We start from the raw sequence: 21,522 nt of genomic DNA, 5'->3' as shown, positions 1-21,522 counted from the left end.
ATGCATTCCTCCTACCCACAAGGTAAGTCACTTGCTTTTTGCCATCTTGTTTTTTTTTTTTTATCATTTTTTGTATTACTACACACTGTGTAGTATAGTGAAAAAGAAGAAAAATGTGTAGTCCCCACATAATCAATATATGACTTTTAATCTTCCAGATGTCTCTTGCTTGGACCCTGAGTCTGCTGTGTTGCCTGGCTGGCACAGCATATGGCAAGTTCTGTTTTATTTGACTCTCTTTTTCCAATTCCACTGGCATCATATGTAATGTTATTCACTGTTATATAATGCAGTGGTTCCCAAACAAATTATTTGTCCCCGGATGATTAGCTTAATGTGCAAAATTGCTTTCTCACTCAACAGTAACAAAAAAAATCACACTTCACTGTGAAGTGAGGGCAGCTCTTATCACCATACATCATCACATTCTGTCCTCACTTTTTATCCTCAATTCCGTGCTCAGCCAATCATTGCTATGGGGTACACACAAAGCTGGGAATAGGAGGCCCTAAAAAAGTAACAGTATAAGTGCAAACATTGTATCTGCACATTTCTAAAGTTACAATTTAATTAATTTTAACGTTTTTAAATACCAAATACCAAAATAATCAAATATTACTTACTGTATAGCTAATCTACAAGCTATAGCCAAACTATAGCCGAACTGCAAGCTGTAAACTAGTAATTCGGCTATCACAATGTTTATCTGTGGAACCGAGTCAAACTAAATTTAATGCCTACACTTCAAAGTGCTTGTCGGGGTGGGGGTCCCCAGTTCAAAGTGCTTGTCGGGGTGGGGGTCTCCAGTTCAAATATGATTATTTTATTTTTGAAAAGTTTGGGAATCCTTGATATAATGTATACTGTGTTATTGCATGGGTGGAACAGGTATGCCCTCTCTTCCTCCCCTTGTCCCTACCTCTCTCCGTTTCTCTCTCCTGAAGTCTTGGATCTCCATATATACGTATGGGCATATTTGTCCAGAAACACAAACAGACAACTTGAACTTTATATAGATGACATCAGAAAACCTGCCTGGATTGCCGGTGTTATTGTGCTGACGTGTCGCAAAGCATTGTGTCATTCAGCGTGTTCAGGTTTCTGTACCCAGCATTGGTCCGGTTATTATTTCATGGAAATAGTCTCTCCCTCTCCCCCACTCCCTCTGCCTCCCCTCCCCTCCCCTCTCCTCTTTTACCTTTCCTAGAAATATAGTGGTGTCAAAAGTACAATATTTGTCTTTGAAATAGTGGAAAGTCACATGCAGATACTAAAATACAGTACACAAGGAAATGCACGTACACTCAATTTGCGCGCACACATCAGGCATGGCCATATACGAGCATATTTATACAGAGCCACAGACAAGACAGACAACTTGAACTTTATATAGAAATAGAGAGACTGACAGAGAGAGAGAGATAAGTAGCCTATACTGTATATTGTTTTAACTATAAGAATGGTCCTTCGGTCATTCAAGGTTTATATCCAACAGCAGATGTGATATGATATATTTGGTTTGTACTGTATGAGGGGGGGAGTGACGTCTGTGCAACATTAACAGGTGCCGAAGTATGTTTCAGTGACTTGGGTTGCTTTAACGACCAGCCCCCGTGGGGAGGTACGGTCGAGAGACCGGCCATCCGCTTGCCCTGGGACCCTGAGAAGATTGGCACCCGCTATTTCCTCTTCACCAAGTCGAACAAGTTCTACCAGGCAAGTGGAAGGCTGTACTTTATGAAAACCATATATTGCTGCTGCTCAGCTGCAGTGAATAATGTTTCGGAGTTGGTTATATTCCTAACATGTAACAAACAATAACGAACATGACAAGTCAAGAATATCCAGGAAAACAAACCAAAAACATATCGCAAATTCATGGAGGCCAATTTATAACGTCGCTTTAACACCAATATGTATATTTAAACGATGTAATGTTTATTGATACTGATTGATACCATATGTTTATACGGAACATGTAACATCAACATTTGGGTTATAGAAATTAAAACAAATCTACAACTCTGCAGGCCAAAGAGTACACTGATGTGATGTCACTGATCACATGACCCCAAGAAAAAGATATTCTTAACTTAAATATTGTCACCATCCTAAAATGGTAATTATTTATTTGTATTTAATCACATTATGCTGCTATAACGCCTCAATTTCCCTTCGGGGATTAATAAAGTATATATCATCTCATCAAGAGGTAGGGGGGAGCTATACTGTTCAGTGCCTTGTAGGTGTTGAGTAGTATTTTGAAGTGGATTCTTTGTTTGACCGGGAGCCAGTGAAGGTCATGGAGGACTGGTGTAATATGGTCTCTGGAACGGATACTGGTGAGCAGGCAGGCAGCTGAGTTCTGCACATATTGAAGTTTATTGAGGACTTTGGAGGTGGTGCCATGGAGGATACTGTTGCAATAGTCGAGCCGGGATGTGTGTGATGAAAGCATGGATGAGTGTTTCAGCTGCAGAGAATGGCAGAGAGGGCCGGAGACGGGCAAGGTTCTTGATGTGGAAGAAGGCAGTTTTGGTGACCTGGTTTACATGGAGGACTCATGGGGGAGGGATGAAAGGGTGGGGGTGGAGAATGAGGCCCAGGTTGCAGATATGGGTGGAGGGTGTGACAGTGGAGAGTGAAAAGTCTTGGGTCAGTGAGTTGGGTCCGGTGATGATTATCACCGGACAATATTATTATTTCCGATTTATTGAAGTTGATTTTGAGAAATTTATTTTGCATCCATGTCTTTACTTCTGTGAGGCAGGCAGTGAGGGTGGAGTCGGTGGCTATAATTACGTTACGCTAATACCATGTGTCAATCTTTATTGCTAATATAGCCTACAATTATACTGTATCTTTCCCATTTACAAATAGACAGTCGTACACCAAGAGAATGGTACAGGCCTAAATGCTTCAACCCGGTGGCTCTGTTATGCTATATGGACCATATTCCTGGCATGTTTTGGGTCCACACTTTTTGGGGACATGTTTTCATTTCATGGCCATGGAGCTATTGAACACCATGAAAGAAAATCTCTCTACAAATGATTTGCGCTGTAATCTTAGTGTGATAATGTGAATAGCCAAAGATAAGCACGCACATGTATCCACTCACTGAAGGCCATGATGCCAGGCCAGTTTTAGAGCATCAGCCAGTGTGCAGACCTTATCTTCATGGCGTTCAGTGAGTGGATACATGTGCGTGCTTTATTGTATAAACCATAATAAACCATAATTTATCTACTTTGGTGAGATATTTGGTGTAGAGGGAAAAGGGAGGGGGGGGGGGGGGGGGGGGGGGGGTGCACCCTGGCCCAGGGATCTTTCTTCTAAATTATTTGTATTTTTACCTTTATTTATACAGGTGAGTTCCATTGAGAATTGAGATAAACATTTTCTTTTACAAAGGGAGCTCGTGCCTTGTTTTAAGTGGTTAAAATTGACAAATGTATTCAAAACTCTAAACATCACAACATGCACGTTTAGGAGATCAAACCGGACGAAGCCGTTCTCAAGATATCAAACTACAGCGGGTACAGGAGGACTGTATTCATCATCCATGGCTATCTGGCAGAGGGCGAGGAAGAATGGACGCATGAGATGTGCAAGGTAGGAGGTGTTATTCTGTGAACTCTTCTATCATGGAACGATCCCATGAAAGCACATGCCACCAGCACTATGTTGTACTATGCATGAATAAGACTCAGTCAGTCACGGAAACTCTGTGTGTGTGTGTGTGTGTGTGTGTGTGTGTGCGTGCGTGCGTGTGTGCGTGCGTGCGTGCGTGCGTGCGTGCGGGAACCAAGTGAAGTGTTCCAGTGTTCAGTAATGATGTCTCTGTCTGATGTCACTCCTCACAGACTATACTGAAGCGGGATGGTGTGAACTGCATTGCCGTGGAGTGGAGGACGGGCGTGAGGACAGAGTACGCACAGGCAGCCAATAATGCCAGGGTAGTGGGTGCCCAGGTGGCACACATGACCAACCTCATCATGGTACATACATACATACATACACCAACTCAAGCGCTGGTTTAGGAGTAGATCAAACCTTATTTCTATGCAGTCACCAGGACAACACATACAACTATAACTAGTAAAGCATGAAATTACTTGGCTGCAACAATGGAATCGAAGTAGCCAGCAGCACATTTTGAAATATACCATGCACTACGGGTTCTCAACGTTTTTGAAGGGGTTCAAGGGGGTCCCCAGCAAAATGAGGAACAGTTTAAACATTTAAGGCTCATTACATTTTTTGGCTATTCAGAAAATGCTTATCTACAAGCTGTCGATAGCTTAGCTTATAGATTTTTTTTTTATGTTGACAAATCTTCTCTTATGGGGGTCTGTGACCAAATACATAGTTACTGTATAAATTGGGGGTCATTGACATGAGGATGTTTGAGTACACTCAGACTTGAAGACAAAATGATGAACCATTACGTCAGGGCTCCACCGGACGCGTTGCGTCTCCGTCGCATGCGTCAAAAAACGCACCGGTTCAATTTGAATGCACGCGTTAATGTCACGCAACGCAGGCAGTGGAGCCACCCTTCATTGATTAAAAAGGGAACATTCCCTGACGGTGACGGAGACGCGACGCTGACGCGCCCGGTGGAGCCCCGGTGTTAGACAGATTGACACGAGTAGACAGACTAGCTGTATAGGACATGCATGATGTGTGAAGTATAACTCTAACATGAGTGACCGTGTTGCGTGGCACAGAAACTCTACAAGCAGAAGGCCGACAAGTTTCATATCATCGGACACAGCATGGGGGCCCACGCTGCAGGACATACTGGTTCCGTGGTCCCAGGCCTGGCACGGATCACTGGTAAGCCTCCAAGCAGCTCACACAGTGGGACAGCGAGCTCTCGGGATTGTCATTTTCCCAATGCTACGATAAACATGGTTTTGCAAATCTGTTGGAATATAATAATATATAGTTTGTATACTGTTCTGTACAAAAGCCAACGAAAATGGACGCATTTTATATTCTTTCATTAATTCTATGAGATAAATATCCCGTTCAAAACGGAAAAGCACCCGTTTCATCTTAGATTTTATACGTTTGCTATTCAAAAATAGGCGATATACATGAAGCTCACTTCATGCCACGCTGTGAGCTTGTACATCTGCTATTTTTGACAATAAAAAAAAAACCTAAAAGTGAGAAATACTGATTTAGAATTGGCCTTAATGGCATATATTGAAAAGTGTTGACATAATGTGGCATCATTCAGTAAGTCATGACTACATGATGATGGTCATATTATAGTCTGTACATTTCTCAGGACTTGACCCAGTGGAACCATACTTCCAGGAATGTAACGCCACTGTGCGTCTGGACATCAGCGACGCCACCTTTGTTGATGTGATTCACAGCGACGGACTCCCTTTCCACAGCAAATTTGGTACGTGTACATCTCAATTTGATGATAACAGAAATAATATCCACAAGACAGAAGAAGCTTGAACTCTGGTTTCCTCGCAACATGTAATGGTTTCTGTCTTTAGACAGGTTATTTTGTGAAATTCTGTGGCAGTGAGAATTTGTTACAGATGGATAAAAATGAGTGTGCTTCCACATCAGGCCTCGGCATGTCTGAAGCTATCGGCCACATTGACTTCTATCCCAACGGAGGGGAAATCATGCCTGGCTGTTCCAAGAACACCAAAGGTGACCTTGATGCCATCTGGAAAGGTAAGATATTGACACCCAACATTTGTAGGACTCTCTACTTTACCTGGATGCTCAAAATACACATAAGAGGTAAAGTAAAACACTACTTCAAGTCAACACGCCTCCACTTTTAAATTACAGCAAGGTCAAGGTCACGGTAAACTTTATTGTCCACAAGGGAAATTTGTATTGGGCTTTCACCCCTGCTGCAGCCAGACACAACACATCAATGACAAAACAAAATATAAAAGGGTGCACAGCACACTGGTCCTTATGAGGTGCCAGCCAACAGAGAGGAGAAACCAACGTTTCGGACAGATATACTGCCTTCTTCAGCGTAGAAGAAGGCAGTATACTATATATGTCCGAAGCGTTAGTTTCTCCTCTGTGTCCTCAATAAACGTGTGGCATTGGCAGCTATGAGTGTGCGGCTATAGAATTTTTTCATTTAGTAATTGTTCGGGTTGCCACTTCTACACTCATTTGTGTACAGAGTAAAAAGGACAGGTGAGCTAACGTAGCCCTGAGGTGCTCCAGTACTCAGCGCTCTGCGCTCTGATGTAGTGCCATTCCTACTGACCCTTTGTGTACATTCAGTTAAAAATGAATAGTACCATCTAATAATAAGAGGATGGACATTAAGGTCCCTCAGCCGCTTAATTAAGAGATGTGGCTGTATTGTGTTAAATGCTGAGCTGAAATCTACAAGAAGGCGTGCATGAGCTTTGTTATTGTCCAAGTGTTTCAAAAGAAAATAGTCCAAGCCTCCAAGGCCAAAACTGCATCCTCTATACCCCTGTCACTCTTATACGCAAACTCATCCAATGGAAATTATGGAATGGAACAACAAATGCATTCTATATCCAACTGATCTTTGCTAAGAACTGGCAAGGCAACTGTTTTAAAGATAATAGTGTGAGCATAAACACATGCAGGCACTCTCCCTATTCATATCACAATGACTCATATACCTCTATTTTCTATCTTACTACGCATAACAGGCCATGAAATATTGGACTGGTCCCAAAGGAAAAGTCATAAAAAAAGAAAACTATGGCATAGTTTTTCCAGTTGGACCCACGTTATCTGAGCAAATATTTTCTAAAATGACCCACAACAGATTCCTTTTGAAATGTGCCGCAGTGCAGTTGGGGCTCAAGTGGCGGCATTGGTGCCGTGCCTGGAAGGGAGGGGGTAGGTCGGGGTTTGGGGGGTGCACAGCTGAATCTGCCACTTTTGATCTTATAGATAAGAGAGAGAGAGAGAGAGTTGGAGCCAGTGTCACATAGCTGGAGGTCTTGGAACGCCTGGTGCTTGCCCTATGCTGGGAGCAAAACAACACAGCCCGTGACCTCTTTCTATCTCTGTCTCTCCCATCATGGTGTCTATTTCTCTGTCTGTCTGTCTGTGTGTGTCTCTCTCTCTTATCTCCTCTTTCTCTGTTTCAAACTCTACAGCAGTGGTTCCCAAACCTTTTCGCTCTAGACCCAAAATAGAACTTAGACGTTTGCCAGAGACCCAAACTAGTGAAAATAGCAGATCTACAAGCTGTAAACGCTACAAACGGTAAATCGGCTATTTTCACGGAATGGAATTCCTTAGATTTTTCTTAGATTTCTTCATGAAATTACTGGGAGAAAAAAAAATCATTGAATTGTTTTTAATTCATGAAAATCTTTGTTTTTATAAAGGTTTTGAAATAATAATAAACAAAATATAGGAAACAAAAAAATAAAGCAACCCATAAAAATGTGACCGCAACCCACTGTTTGGGAATCAGTGCTCGAGTCTACAGTACTTCATTTTCAACAGAATCTCTGCTCTCCCCGTTACCTTCCTCACTTGACTGCTCCAAGGAGGTCATTAGTTCACAGCTGAAAGTCAAGATCGTCTATCTATGTTCTACATCTCTTCTCTTCGCTCTAACACTTTCCCTTTTTATAACATCATCTTATTCCCTCCTTCTCCATTTCGCGGTCGTCACATTTTCCATTCCTTTGCAAGGTACCATGAAGTTCGATGCCTGCAACCACATCAGATCCTACCAGTACTACAGCGACAGCATATCAACACCCAGTGGCTTTACAGCATATCCATGCGGTAACGAGGCCAGTTTTGTTGCCGTAAGTGTTTTGGGCACAATTTGAAGTGCGTAATTAATGACCCCATCATTCTGAGTGTTCATTCAACACAGAGCATAGAACATGACATGTACCAGTATAGATAACATTTTAGACTCATTCACATGAAACCTAGTTCAAACATTTGGTGAAAATAGCCCATCTATAAGCTCGCAAAACACACCACATTTGTGAGCTTGTAGATCGGCCTATTTTCAGCAAAGGAATTTGGTGTAGAGGGGGTCAATAAGGAGCAGACCAAGTATAGACCCCTGGGCGAAATAGTTTTTTTTTCTTTGGTTGAATGAACACTCAGGATCTCACTGTTCACAAAATGTCTTGGGTCTAGCATTTGTGCACAAAACAAAAGAGGGCATAGGAGAGGCATTTGGAGTAGGTTATATCCCCCATTTAAAAAGTGACTCAGGGCTATCGAATGGGACAAGAGATGGAGGAGGGGCCCATAAGGGAGGGGACGGGGCCCATAATCCCCCGTAGCAGCATGCATGTGGGGGCAGCCACCTGTCACCGTGTATGACATTGATACGGCTGTGAACCGTTTCTTCGGTTTTAGAAGTTGATTCGGCGAGATTGGATTTTTGTGGCAGTGATGGAAGCGACGTGGACGGGCTTCCCTCATGCCTTCAGTGGTGAGGGACTGTGTCTGCAGCTGTTGGCGTTAATGACAGTTTATCCCCGTTTTAGGCCCATGTCCCAATCAAACAGGGCCAAGGGAGTGCCGAACATGACCTCATATGACTATGTCCCCGCTGAGGGTTGACAACGCCGCCTTGTTGTTCACCTCATAAACGCCGCTGGGTGATACTCCTCCGGCCCCGGGTTGACAGCTGTAAACTTAAGACTGTTCCCACACCATCAAGCGGTATAAAACCGTTTTATCCCTATATCCATATTTATAAGGTGGCACCGTGGCAACCTAAGATACCTTAATGTACGGGTGTAGGAAAAAAGCTCCTGAGGTCTTTATTGTGGAGTGCTTGGAAATCCAGCGGCGTTGACATGGGAGTGAAATAGTGAGATCAGGAAGGTTATACTGTAGCTCCCTGGGATTCGGCACAGTGAGGCGTAAAGATGCTGAAGGTGGTGTGTCCTAAAATGTTAAATCCCATTTCGTGTTTCACCTTGAACATAACGTCAACGGAATAGCAGAGATATTAATACTACAGTTGCTCATAATAGAGCGAATTGTCTGTCCACCCGTCTGTGTGCCCGAGCGCGATATCTTGAGCAGTTATGAATGGATCATCATCATGCCCGGAAGTTATGCGGGAACACCTACTGAGTGGCAAAAAACGACTTTCTGGCCTTGACAGCCCATACATCCAAACAGAAAAGTGATTGCATTAAACAACATGAAACCATGCTAAACTCTTTTCCACTCGATTTATGTGCATACCCTCTATTGGTCAAAAGTGGACGAGGCACTATAAACACCTTATAGATAAACTGCTGCCTTGGTGGAGTTCAGTGCTTTGCTGAGCACATTCGTTCTAGTCGTTTATTAGATAAACATAAATATAACATTAATCATGTACAATTCCCAAAGCACCCAATTTGCTGTATTAATGAGTGGGTATAACCTGCACAATAGGATGCATGTTACCCACATACGATTTGGCTACATATTCTGGTACCTAGATAGGAGATTTAAAACATTTTGTGCACAAGGCACACCAAAGGACAAGTCAACACCTCAAGGCACACCTGTAATCATATCCAGGCAAATCTTTAGCACGTGTTACCACTCGGAAAATGTGAAAATGCTAAATTAGAGTTATTTATAATTATAGTATATGTAATTATAATTATATAATTTGCCTCTGCATTGGGAAATGAAGTAGGCTACTGATATACTAAATAAAAATAAATTAAATAACATTTTGCATAGTTGTATTATATTGCAATAATGTGTGGTTGTCACAAAATCCCAAAGGCACACACCACTGACGTAGGGTGTGCTTGTTTGACTGCAGACTCCTGACATCTTTATCGCATGAGCACCTTGGTCAAACCTTGCTCTGACATTGTCTTCACAGGGACTGTGTTTCCCATGCGCAGACTCGATTTGCCCTCTGATGGGCGACCGCGCTGACTTCACTGTGACTGATGGCATTTCCAAGACAAAGTTCTTCCTGAACACAGGCAGTTCAAAGCCCTTCGGCCGTAAGTACTTCCACCGACTGATCCGGCCCTGATCAGGAAGTCTTTAAAATGGGTGTTCAAAGAGATTACATGAACTTGCCCTTTTATTTGGAAAACTTCTGAATTGTGGACAGCTGGACATTTCTCTCTGTGATCCTTCATAACACCCTGGCATGGAAGAAAATGTACTTATCAGCTATGTGGCAGCTAGTACTGTAGCAGCAAGGGCAAAATGATAGAATGACTGCATATTCCATTTCTAGGTTACAGCTACCATATGAAGTTGACCTTGGATGGCCCCAGTTGGCCCAATCCTGGCTTCATGCACGTGGCACTATCTAATGGCAAGACCAGTACTGAGAACTATCAGATTCATGTGTAAGAGCATTTCTATGTTACAGCTATATTAACTAGACTCTAGAGCAGGGGTGGGCAACTTTGACGATGGAGAGGGCCACTATATTTCCACACTCACTCCCTAGGGCCATATATTACTGTTGTAGCAAAAATAGCCGATCTACAAGCTCAAAACGCGTCGCAATATTCGAATTGAAATCTTGAATTTTTGCTATTTTTTTAATCAGAATCCTGAAAATTAATATTTTTAATTTCCAATGCCTTTAATTATATTTGTGTTGAAGCATTGAGCTACTAATTTAGACTGAAGTAATTAAAGCGGGTCATGTTTGCATGTTGTGGAATTGTAATCAGCTGAAACCAATATTATATCAGTATTCTGACATTAACCTGAGGGCCACATTAAGTGAAGGTGGGGGCCGCATGTGGCCCCCGGGCCGCCAGTTGCCCACCCCTGCTCTAGAGCATAAAAAGTGAATCGATTAATGTTTATTGTTGATACATTTATGGGAATAGAGAAAGCATCATACCAAAATGGTTTCATTGAAATATCTTTTTCCATCTCTAATATAAACATGAGGAATACCTTGGTCTATAAAACGTTCTCGATATTTGTGGCTAGTGGCCATGTAGCACGAAAGGCCACAGTAGAAGAAAATACTGAATAGGCCTATATAATTATGCAATTTTAGACAGAATGCAAAGGAAAGGAAAATATGCACACTAGAAATGGTGTGAAGTTTCTGCTAAAACATGCATGGTTCTCACCACCAGTCTGCTTCTTTCCAAACCATCTGTGAAGGGGGGTAATGAAACCTGGCAGTGTCTATGAGACGTTTATCGACGTTGAGACTGATGTGGGTGATGTGACAGAGGTGAAGTTCCATTGGAACAACCACATTATCAACGTGATGTTCCCCAAGTATGGAGCATCTAAGATTGAGTTGCTGAGAGGAGCAGACAAGAAGATGTAAGTCGGTCATTCCAGCAATAATTTGTTTATTTTTGTTTTTCCAACAACTTTCAGTTCTGTACAATTAATTGCACATGAAAGTTTATTTAGATTTTAATTACATAGCTGGGAACCTAATTATTTAAGTAGATACAATAAATGGGTCTTTGATTAATAGAAAACCTATGTTCCCGTTCTAACAGAATCTAATCTTTTATATAGATACTTTCAAACAATAGAGATACCAACTATCTGTGTACAGAAACTATAGACTACAAGTGTAGAATAGGGCTGCCTCGGAATCATATAGCCCCACCAACACTACAAGCAAACCTATAAAGAATGCAAGGGTCAGAGTCTTACTGACCCATGCAATGTCCGATTTAAAAAGAAAGAATTCGCTGAAATATCAGCATTTAGCTGGTGACACGTTTAATATCCCACCCAGTTATCTATGGCTTTCTTAAGCCATTCTGGGCGGGAACCCCTTTTGGTGTTTTAAACATTATGTTATAATTTAGCTATTGAAAAATAGCAGATCTACAAGCTCATAGCGCGCCACCAAGTGGCGCGCTATGAGCTTGTAGATCTGCTATTTTTGAAAAATCGTAAAAATGTGGCGCAAATCTTTGAATATATATTCTTTCAAAGTGAATGTTTTTAACTCAGGTCTAAATGGGTTAATCAATCTATCTGTCGGAAAGATTATCCATGTCTGCCCATCTGCCATTCTTTGCAACCCCACTCTGGTCTGACAACTGCCCACTGCCCCTGGCAGAGTGTAAAGCAAGAGCAATCCGTCTACGTGACTGTATGCCTCCTAGTGGCTAAATGATGAGACATGGAGAACTAGTTCTAAATTGAACATCCCCTTATAATTATAGGAACACATTTAAGAAGAAGAAAGGAGAGAGGAGATCCGCACACTGTTTTAAAAGCTCCCAAAATAATGTATTGACAACAGAGCGGACAACAAATACAACGCTATACAATAAGTAAATACAATTAAGAGATTGTTATTGCGATTATGAGAAGTCAAAATAGTTTTCTCGTCCATATAAATGGATTAACTAAAGCCACTAGAGGGCACCAGTAGACTTCTTTAGGATGGATAGTCTAGAGACTCTAGAAGTCTAGATTATACTAAAACTCCTCATTTTTGGTCAAATCATATTGAAGTGGGATTGGGTTGAGATAGAGCTCACAATATAAACCAGAGAAGTGAACGACTATGTTCAGGTTTAAGTGTAAGGAGGACAGAAAATTGGGTCTTAGAATTTAACCAACTATGTTGCCGTGGATCTCTACAAGAGATAATTACAGTGCAAGTGGCTTCAATCAAAGGCTTGACAAAAAAGATGGTTTAATCCTTCGTTTAAAGAATACAATAATTTAACTGGATACTGCTTAAGCCAGTCATGATTGGCAATCGACTGGAAGATTTTGGAAGATCTTTCATTGTGCGATAAAATAAGATTACTTTCTTCATGTTGAATGCATAACAGTTCGGTTTCATTTCACAAGACCTACCCCTAGAGATCATTATCACTAATGCCTGATTTATACGCGATTGCGCACCGGTGTCACAACAACAAAAATGCAGATCTACAAGCTCAGAACCCATTAGGCCTACATGAGATTGTACAGTGTACGCTCGGTATAAATCAGGCATAACAACTGCACTACCTCTCTCTGCTTCATCTAATTTGCTCATTTCTGTCCTCCATTACAGGTACAACTTCTGTGGGACAGAAACAGTGAGAGAGAATAAAATCCAGACCGTGCTTGCATGCCCAGGTCCTATCCGTGCTCCAATAGCTGAAGCCTAATTTATGCACAGCATAATTTGTGCACAGCATTCAGGGACACCACTACATGCCATTCAATAAAGAAGTTGCATTTAATCTCTGAATCACTTTAGTTTAAGTCTGATCCTTTGTGCCAGTTTGCATAACACAGCAATAATATAAGACGACGTGACAATAAAGTAAGCCCAATGAACGGACAGAATTGAAAGAGAAAGTCCCAAAACACGCTTGCCCTTGGCCAAATCCGGCGACCTCGGAGCAGTCGCCACCAGGTATGACTAAACCTAACCTTATTCCTAAATGTAACCTCAGTAAAACTATGCCTAAACCTAACCTTATTCCTAAACATAACCTCAGTAAAACTATACCTACACCTAACCATATTCCTAAACATAACCTCAGTAAAACTATGCCTACACCTAACCATATTCCTAACCTAACGAAATACAAGAATATAAGAACCGCTGGGGGCGAGCAGTCCACGAAAAGCTCTGTTGTGTGCAAATAATTGATTAAATTAATTGATCCTCACAGCAACTTTCAAAGCAGGACAAATAACTCCATAGGCCTACCATTGACAAGTTTAAAATTATCATTCCTTATAACAACCATAATCTACAAAAATCACTCCTGAAGTGAAAACATCATAGCAGTTTATCCAGTATGCCTCAATACATCATTACTGGCACTTTCATGAGTTCAACAAGACAAATTGCAAAATGGACTCATATTAGGCTATCCGAGCTTAGATTTTTGCTTTCATTTCTTTCCTTCTTATCAAAGCCAACTCTCCCTTATTGCCATGTCAAAGGAGAGGGTAAATATTACACTTATTAATGTTGAAAGACATAGGTCTCCATTTGCGCAAACACCAATCAACAGTAAATTACATGGTGAGATCGCTCCTCTCCCTTTCTCGTTTGGATACAGAATGCAGCCAGACAAAATCCTGTCTAATGTGTCACATAGAAGCCTAATTTCAGTATTCCTCTTACTGTATTTGTTAGCGCGTTTCTTTACACAAGCGCTCATTAATCTGTCTATGGCCTTTCGCGGGCTTATGAAGTCCTGATCGTGCGTGTCATTGTTTTGGCTTCAGTTAGTTGCACGCACCCCGTAATCATACTTGCAAAGATAAATACCTTTCAAAAGCAAGCTGTCATTTCCATCATAGCAGAAACAAAGTGCATTTGTATTCACTCTGACTTCTTGCAAGCTGAGCCATCAGCTGAGACACAATACTAGTCAGAAGAAAAACTCTCCTATATTCAAAGCTTCAAGCTTGACTACATTAATAGTATTCATAAAACAGCAAGATGAATATGTGGGTGGAGAGGTGGGGGTTGGAAAGTGTCTTGAAATCCTCTCTAAAACATCAGTCTTTGTCTCTTTTTCATTATTGTCTCATTGAAAGTGAAAGCTAATGACAAAATAACATGCTAATTCCTGTAATTATGTCTGTTTGTCTGAGGGAGTGACAGGAGTTAGATTCCCCAAAGCTGGGAGCTTTGGGGGTGGCTCTGTTGCCAACAAAGCATTTAAAGACTGCATGAATTTGCAAAGTATACTTAATTATTAGATTTACAGTAGGTGGCAAGAGAAAATTAGGTCCCCTGGAGACACATTGAACAACAAAGGTAACCTGTAGCCATTAGCTCTGATGTATCCCTCAGTGGTGGAAAAAGTACCTTTTTAAATTTTATTTTTACTTAAGTAGAAGTATCAATACTGCAATAATGTAGAAACACTCTGTTAAGTAAGTCCGGTAATCAAAATGTACTTGAGTAAAAGTACTAAAGTATTGGCAAAAAATATACTAAAAGTACCAAAAGTAAATGTACTCATTATAGAGAATGTTTCACAAGTTATCATTAAGTCTAAAATGTATCAAAGATATTTTGAGTTAAGTGGTAAATGTATGTAAGCATCCCCATACAGATAGTTGAGCCAGAAGGCAAAGCTCTCTGTCTTCCGAGCAATCTTCGTTCCTACTCTCACCTATGGGCATGAAGTGTGGGTCATGACCGAAATAATAAGGTCGCGAATACAAGCGCCGAAATGAGTTTTCTTCGACGGGTGGCTGGCATCTCCGTTAGAGATGGGGTGAGAAGTTCAGTCACACGAGAGAGACTTGGAGTAGAGTCGCCGTTTCTTCACCTGGAAAGGAGCCAACTTAGGTGGTTCGGGCATCTGTTTAGGATGCCTCTCGGGCGTCTCCCTAGGGAGGTCCTCGAGGCACGTCCCACTGGGAGGAGACCCCGGGGCAGACCAAGACGGAGTTGGAGGAAATACATCGACTTACTGGCCTTGGAACGTCTCGGGATCCCCCAGGAGGAAGTCACTAATGTTGCTCTGGAGAGGGAAGTCTGGAGCACTCTGGTGGAGCTGTTGCCCCGCGACCCGACTACGGATAAGCAGTTGAAGATGGATGGATGGTTAATGTATGTTTTTAATAATAATCTAAATCTATAAAGTAACTAAAAGTTGTCAAATAATTGTAGTACAATATTTGCCCCTGAGATTGAAAATTGGAAATACTCCTGTAAAGTAACAGTACCTCAAATTGGTAATGAAGTAGAGTACTTTTTACAATTTTGACAGAAAATCCACATCATATTAAAGTATTGTAGAATGTAATCTGTTTTATATAGGTCGACCTACTGTAGATATAATATAATAGAAATGAATGGGGCTGAAGGCTATGAAATCTGTCTCATTTATAGTATCTGTGTGTGTGTGTGTGTGTGTGTGTGTGTGTGTGTGTGTGTGTGTGTGTGTGTGTGTGTGTGTGTGTGTGTGTGTGTGTGTGTGTGTGTGTGTGTGTGTGTGTGTGTGTGTTTCATGCATGTATGTAGGCGTGCGTATAGCGTGCACACACGTACATGTTCCTCTCCACACCTGCACACTTGTAAAGGTTACGCAAACATTACCATTCGGTGATACTTGTTTGACAGGGAAGAGAGTAGCTGTTAAGTAAACAAATTCTAATAAAATTAAACTATGTCAGAGGCCAATCCAGCACAAAATGGAACCAATACATGTCAAGCTCCCTCCTCTGTTCTGCATGATTCTATTGGCGCATCGTGGCAGTTTCGCACCCCGCCACTATCTTGTTGAGACTGTGTGTGGGAGGACATTGGAGTCGGCAATTGAAGGGCCGCTTCAAGAGAGTTGTACCTCCAAATTGCCGTAGCAACTGCTCTACTTCACAGCCATTTTGGGGATGTCCAGCACCCCCCCATCCAGTCCAATCCCTGTCCTGCACGCATGCACACACGCACGCACACACGCGCGCACGCGCACACGCACACGCACACACACACGAACACACACACACACACACACACACACACGTCTAGCTAAAAACAACCTTGCCCTATGAAGGGTTGAGTGGTACTCTACTGCCACTTGTGTAGGAATAACACACTCACTCCGTAAATGTATGCTGGTTGGTTATTGAATAACAAGTGTCTGCATACAGTACGTTTCATGTTCCACTGGTTAAATCACAACTGGGGATTCTCAAAGTAAAGTAAGTAAAACGAAGCTGTGGATTTCTTAGAGAATTGTTTAAAATGTGAAATGTTGCAAAAAAAATAAAAATAAAAAATAAAAATCCCTTGTAACTTTCAGAAAGAACAAAGAAGAAATGTGTACATAGAGGAAGGAGAGGAATTTGGGAGAGACAGGAAGGTGTGATATCAATCTTGAGTAGGCCTACGTATGCCAGAGGTGCCCACACTTTTTTGACTTGAGAGCTACTTTCAAAATGACAATCTCAACTATATCTACCCACCCAAAGAATATTATCTGTGTGTGTGTGTGTGTGTGTGTGTGTGTGTGTGTGTGTGTGTGTGTGTGTGTGTGTGTGTGTGTGTGTGTGTGTGTGTGTGAGAGAGAGAGAGACAGAGAGAGATGGGGTCCAGGATTTTTAATTCTTTAAAGGCTTTTTTTCCCTGTTCTTTTCTTTTTTCGGGGGCATCATTAATCTCCATGTTTTTGAGTCAATTATCATACTTTATACCACTAGATGGTGCTTACAATTTACAATTTAGGCATTTAGCAGACGCTCTTAATCCAGAGCGATTTACATTTAGCAAGAACAAAAGCATGGGAATACATCACATATATAAAAAGCATTTATCAAGAAACATGCGTAAGCTAAGAACGTAGCTAGAACATATCTATATAATGACACTGTACATATAAACTATACATATATACTATACTATGCTGTACATATATACTATGAAGTGCTATGACTACATACAATGCAATTATTGTGCTGTCTACATAACATGCTATAAGTCTGTATCAAATGCTAAGTCTAAAAAGTGCTGTCTAAGGGGGTAGGGTAAGTGCTATGGGCCATGGTGGAGTCTGAAAAGGTGGGTTGTCAGACTACATGCTTAGAAATGTTGGCTTCAAAACGGTTTGATCTCCCTAATATCCACACATAATCATATGCAATATTGCATTGTATTGTTTTGTATTTTCTTTTTGAGACCACCGGGGAAGCCAACAGTGGACAAGGTTTAGCAGAGGCACTGCCAGGGATAAGGCTCCATGAATGGATGGTGCTTACCTCGTTTTTCTGGGGTGACTACCATGAAGTATGGGGTGTCACTGCAGCTCTGCAAGGCACTGGCGCATGAAGTGGAAGTCTTGTGTTGGATCTCTCAGCTGGAGAGCAAAGTATTAGAATGTAGAATTGTATGAGGTAGGCTAGCTTAGATAGAGATAATAAACTCATGGACTGAGATAAACCCACTATATTCCTTTATGAAGGAATTGCGTAAGACACCGTAACGTCCCCTCTCTCTTCGAATTTGTGAAACTGACTGAAAGCTCTAGCCTATGTTTAGTTTTAGTTGATACCTCAAAGTTTCACTATTTTAGTAACAAAAAATGTAGCAGTTCGCTGGAGTGATTAAGGCACCTGCAGGACTAAACCATTTTGTGTTTACATTAAAAGAGAGGGGGTGCCAAAACAGGGTGTTGGATGATGGCTTTTTGGAAATTATAATTAAATATTCAAATTGTATCAATAATGTATATTTAAAATTTTATAATACTGATTTTAAAAATCGATGACTAGAAAAAAGTGCCAGTCAGGGATGGAATCATATGGGGGAGGCCGGCCTGGACAGAGTTCATGATGTCATTGTCCTCTTAATTTGAAATTCCGTCCATATCCACTTGGGGGCAGAGTTGCTTAACAAAGACTCCTAACCAGTTACATGGAGTCAAAAATGATTGCCACAGTATGCCTTTAATATTTTGTAGAGCATAATCAAATGTGCCACACAAATAAACTTTCCCTGCCTGCTTATTTGTATTTATTGGATTATTTGTTTGTGTGGGCAACCTTAAAATACAAAGTATCATTCATGTGCCAGTGTGCGTGGTATGTGTTCAAACTTTGAGGCAGGTTTGTAAGGTTGCTAAGTTGTGTGGTAGGTAGCTGTGTGTGTGTGTGTGTGTGTGTGTGTGTGTGTGTGTGTGTGTGTGTGTGTGTGTGTGTGTGTTTGTGTTTGTGTTTGTGTGTGTGTGTGTGTGTGTGTGTGTGTGTGTGTGTGTGTGTGTGTGTGTGTGTGTGTGTGTGTGTGTGACAGGCAACAGGCCTGTATAGTGTCCGGATCCATTTGAGGGACAGAAGTATCGCCCCCCATCCCACTTGTCCCACACACGTGATACTGGAGTACCGGGTTAGTAACTTACTACTTAAGTTCCTATTAAATGCCTTGATGTCATATTCGACCATAGGCCTATTGGCTATCATTTATAAACTCCTCTGGTGTCTCACATTTTGTTTTAAAATCATGCTTTATTTTTATGCTATTTTAACAGGCTTAAAAACACATCTTGCAAGAAGAGACAATGAGAGAGCTTTAAAACAGAAGGCCAACTATTAGGGGACTAACTATTAGGGCATTTGAACACTGATGCAATTGCCTGCCAGTCACAATGTGGGACAGGGTCTCAATTTGTGGGACGCCTGAAAAGTCTTGGAAATGAGGGACTGTCCCACGCAAAGAGGGACATCTGGTCACCCTAAAGGCTCATACTGTACATAGTCTGGATTTTCGGTGGTTAGGTGACCACCACCGAACTACAACATGACGCCACGAGCCGCGGTGAAGAGCAAACCACCGCCACCGCCCCAGCCCATCTCTCTGTTTTTACTCACCACCTCTCAACGTTATTTCAGCTCCGGTGGTCAGCTCACCACCGGAGCGGAGGTCACCTCACCACCGAAAATCCAGACTATGAATAGGCCTTAAGTGTCCATCTTTCTTCGCAGAATTGACATTTCTAGAAATTTCAAAAGATTCTTTGAAAACCACACACAAATTAGATCACGTCTATAAGTATAACACATAAGCTCACAATGCATTGGCACTGCAATGTGTTGTGAGCTTGTAGATCAGCTATTTTCGGTGCACGACAGCATCGTATAAAGAAGTATATAGATTGGACATTACTCCAAAAGATTTCACCTGATCCTTTCCGTGTCCGAGTGGTGAGGCATGTGCGTCCACACTGACTCCTGAAAAGATGGTCAGAGAAGTATGGGGGCCAGCAGACACCACCAGCAAGTAGAAGATACCGACCTCTGACAAGGATGGCCGGGGGTGCAGCTGATTCCGACAGGCTGCAGGTGAACCAGAGAATAGAAACGAGGGCAGGCTTGTCAGGATGTGCCATTTTCACAGGGACTAATTAGATAATTTTGACCTGGACATTCAAGTTGATCCATGTCAACTTAAGTGGTAAAGTTGACCCACATGATATTTGAACGTTTCAAGTTTAAACTTGAACAGATAATGTATTAACTTATTTAAAATAATGTAATAACACTTTTCCTATTTGTTTATTTATTATTAAAAAAATATAAAGCCAATTAAATAAAGTTTGTCATTCAGAACTTCTCTTGAGTTAGCCCCTCTCGGGACCCCCGGTTGAGCTCTTTTCATCGTCACCCGTAGGGTCCCTAGCCATCGGTCCTAAGCTAAATGGAAATTATGGAATACAGACGGACTTGCCTTCGTTAACGTCCATGCTGCACTGTTTGTGTGATAGTGATATGTTCCAAAAGAAGCATATAGGAGCTATAGGAGACAACGGAAACCTCAACGAATTTTCCTTTGGCGCAGAAGCCGTTAAGTATCTTTGTTTGACCGTTTTGGCAGCTCTGAAATTCTCTCTTCCTTCCTTCCTTATTGACATCCCATTGTACCGCCTCCCGCACCGACGCTGGCTAGCTGCGCGTCCCTACGTTCCTGCCTCTGATCTGCTCTGTCGCAGCTAGCCAGCGTCGGTGCGGGAGGCGGTACAATGGGATGTCAATAAGGAAGTCAAGGAAGGAAGGAAGAGAGAATTTCAGACCAGCCAAAACGGTCAAACAAAGATTAAAAATACTTAACGGCTTCTGCGCCAAAGGAAAATTCGTTGAGGTTTCCGTTGTCTCCTATAGCTCCTATATGCTTCTTTTGGAACATATCCAGGCCTGCACACAACTGGTGCGCCAGTGCGCATGCGTCGTCAAAATGTTTTCTGCGCGGTAGATAAAGGCATGCAAGGCGCATTTGCGCACCAAGAGCTGCAACAGTTATATGTAGAGAATCTGACAGGTATTCAAAAGGAACTCAAATATGATGTTATGTCCTGTATGGGACCGGTCGAAATTTAAATAGGGGTACCCCTGGAGGAAATGTATGTGTCCTGATATAAAATACCATCACCCTCCCTGTGAATGAAAATAAAAATCCAGTCCCCTCCCCAGGTGATTAAACAAAAAGGAATCACCCTCCCCTATTAATTAATATCACATTTACCTGAATATTATTTATTCCTAACTTTAATCTGCTAGCGTTTTTAATATGTGAGAAAATAAAGTGACCGCAAAAATCGTGAAAAAAAACTGTCTGCTGTGAGGTTTGAACTCACGGCCAACACGGACAATGGTCTCGTAGTCTAACGCCTAACACAGCAAGCTATGGAAGCAATTGAAAAGTGGGGGTTGTAGTGTGTACTTAAACACTTGGATAGGCCAAGCACAATGATTGACGGGGAACAATGAAAACCGGTCCTGTTGGGAAGAACCAAGTGAAAGCAACAGAGGGGTATCGTTGACCAAAGTTGTAGTATTAGATATATATATAAAACCCGGACTATTTTATTATCAAAATTGGATCACCCTCCCTTGGACTCGAAATAAAATTAGCTCACCCTCCCTCTGACTAAAATTAAAAAGACATGGCCCTCCCCTATTTTCCTCCAGGGCCCCCTTTTCTAAATTTCGACTGGTCCCTAAGTAGACTTAGAAATAAAACTAGTGTTGACTAATCTTTACACATGACTCTTATTTTGAAGAGGAAGTCAGAGCACAGGAAGTCTGTTTCAGTTGTAAACAAGCTACTATGACACT

At 41.7% G+C, this 21,522-nt stretch overlaps 1 protein-coding gene across 1 annotated transcript; it reads left to right on the top strand.

Moving 5' to 3' along the window:
• On the top strand, positions 1 to 13,118 carry LOC306931541 (inactive pancreatic lipase-related protein 1-like; the record flags this gene model as incomplete). The annotated part of the gene is made up of 12 exons (XM_079512946.1): positions 1 to 22; positions 1,565 to 1,716; positions 3,493 to 3,615; positions 3,867 to 4,001; positions 4,734 to 4,842; positions 5,303 to 5,422; positions 5,602 to 5,712; positions 7,696 to 7,814; positions 9,869 to 9,995; positions 10,238 to 10,352; positions 11,134 to 11,301; positions 13,016 to 13,118. 12 exons carry the CDS (start codon positions 1 to 3, stop codon positions 13,110 to 13,112), a joined length of 1,398 nt encoding a protein of 465 aa, XP_079369072.1. The 3' UTR covers positions 13,113 to 13,118.
• Positions 13,119 to 21,522: the final 8,404 nt, after the last annotated feature.

The sequence above is a fragment of the Electrona antarctica genome (genome assembly GCF_951216825.1).
Source record: "Electrona antarctica genome assembly, chromosome: 10".
Taxonomy (NCBI): Eukaryota; Metazoa; Chordata; class Actinopteri; order Myctophiformes; family Myctophidae; genus Electrona; species Electrona antarctica.
The sequence above is the reverse complement of the archived record's forward strand: the minus strand, read 5'-3'. Positions and strand labels throughout refer to the sequence as shown.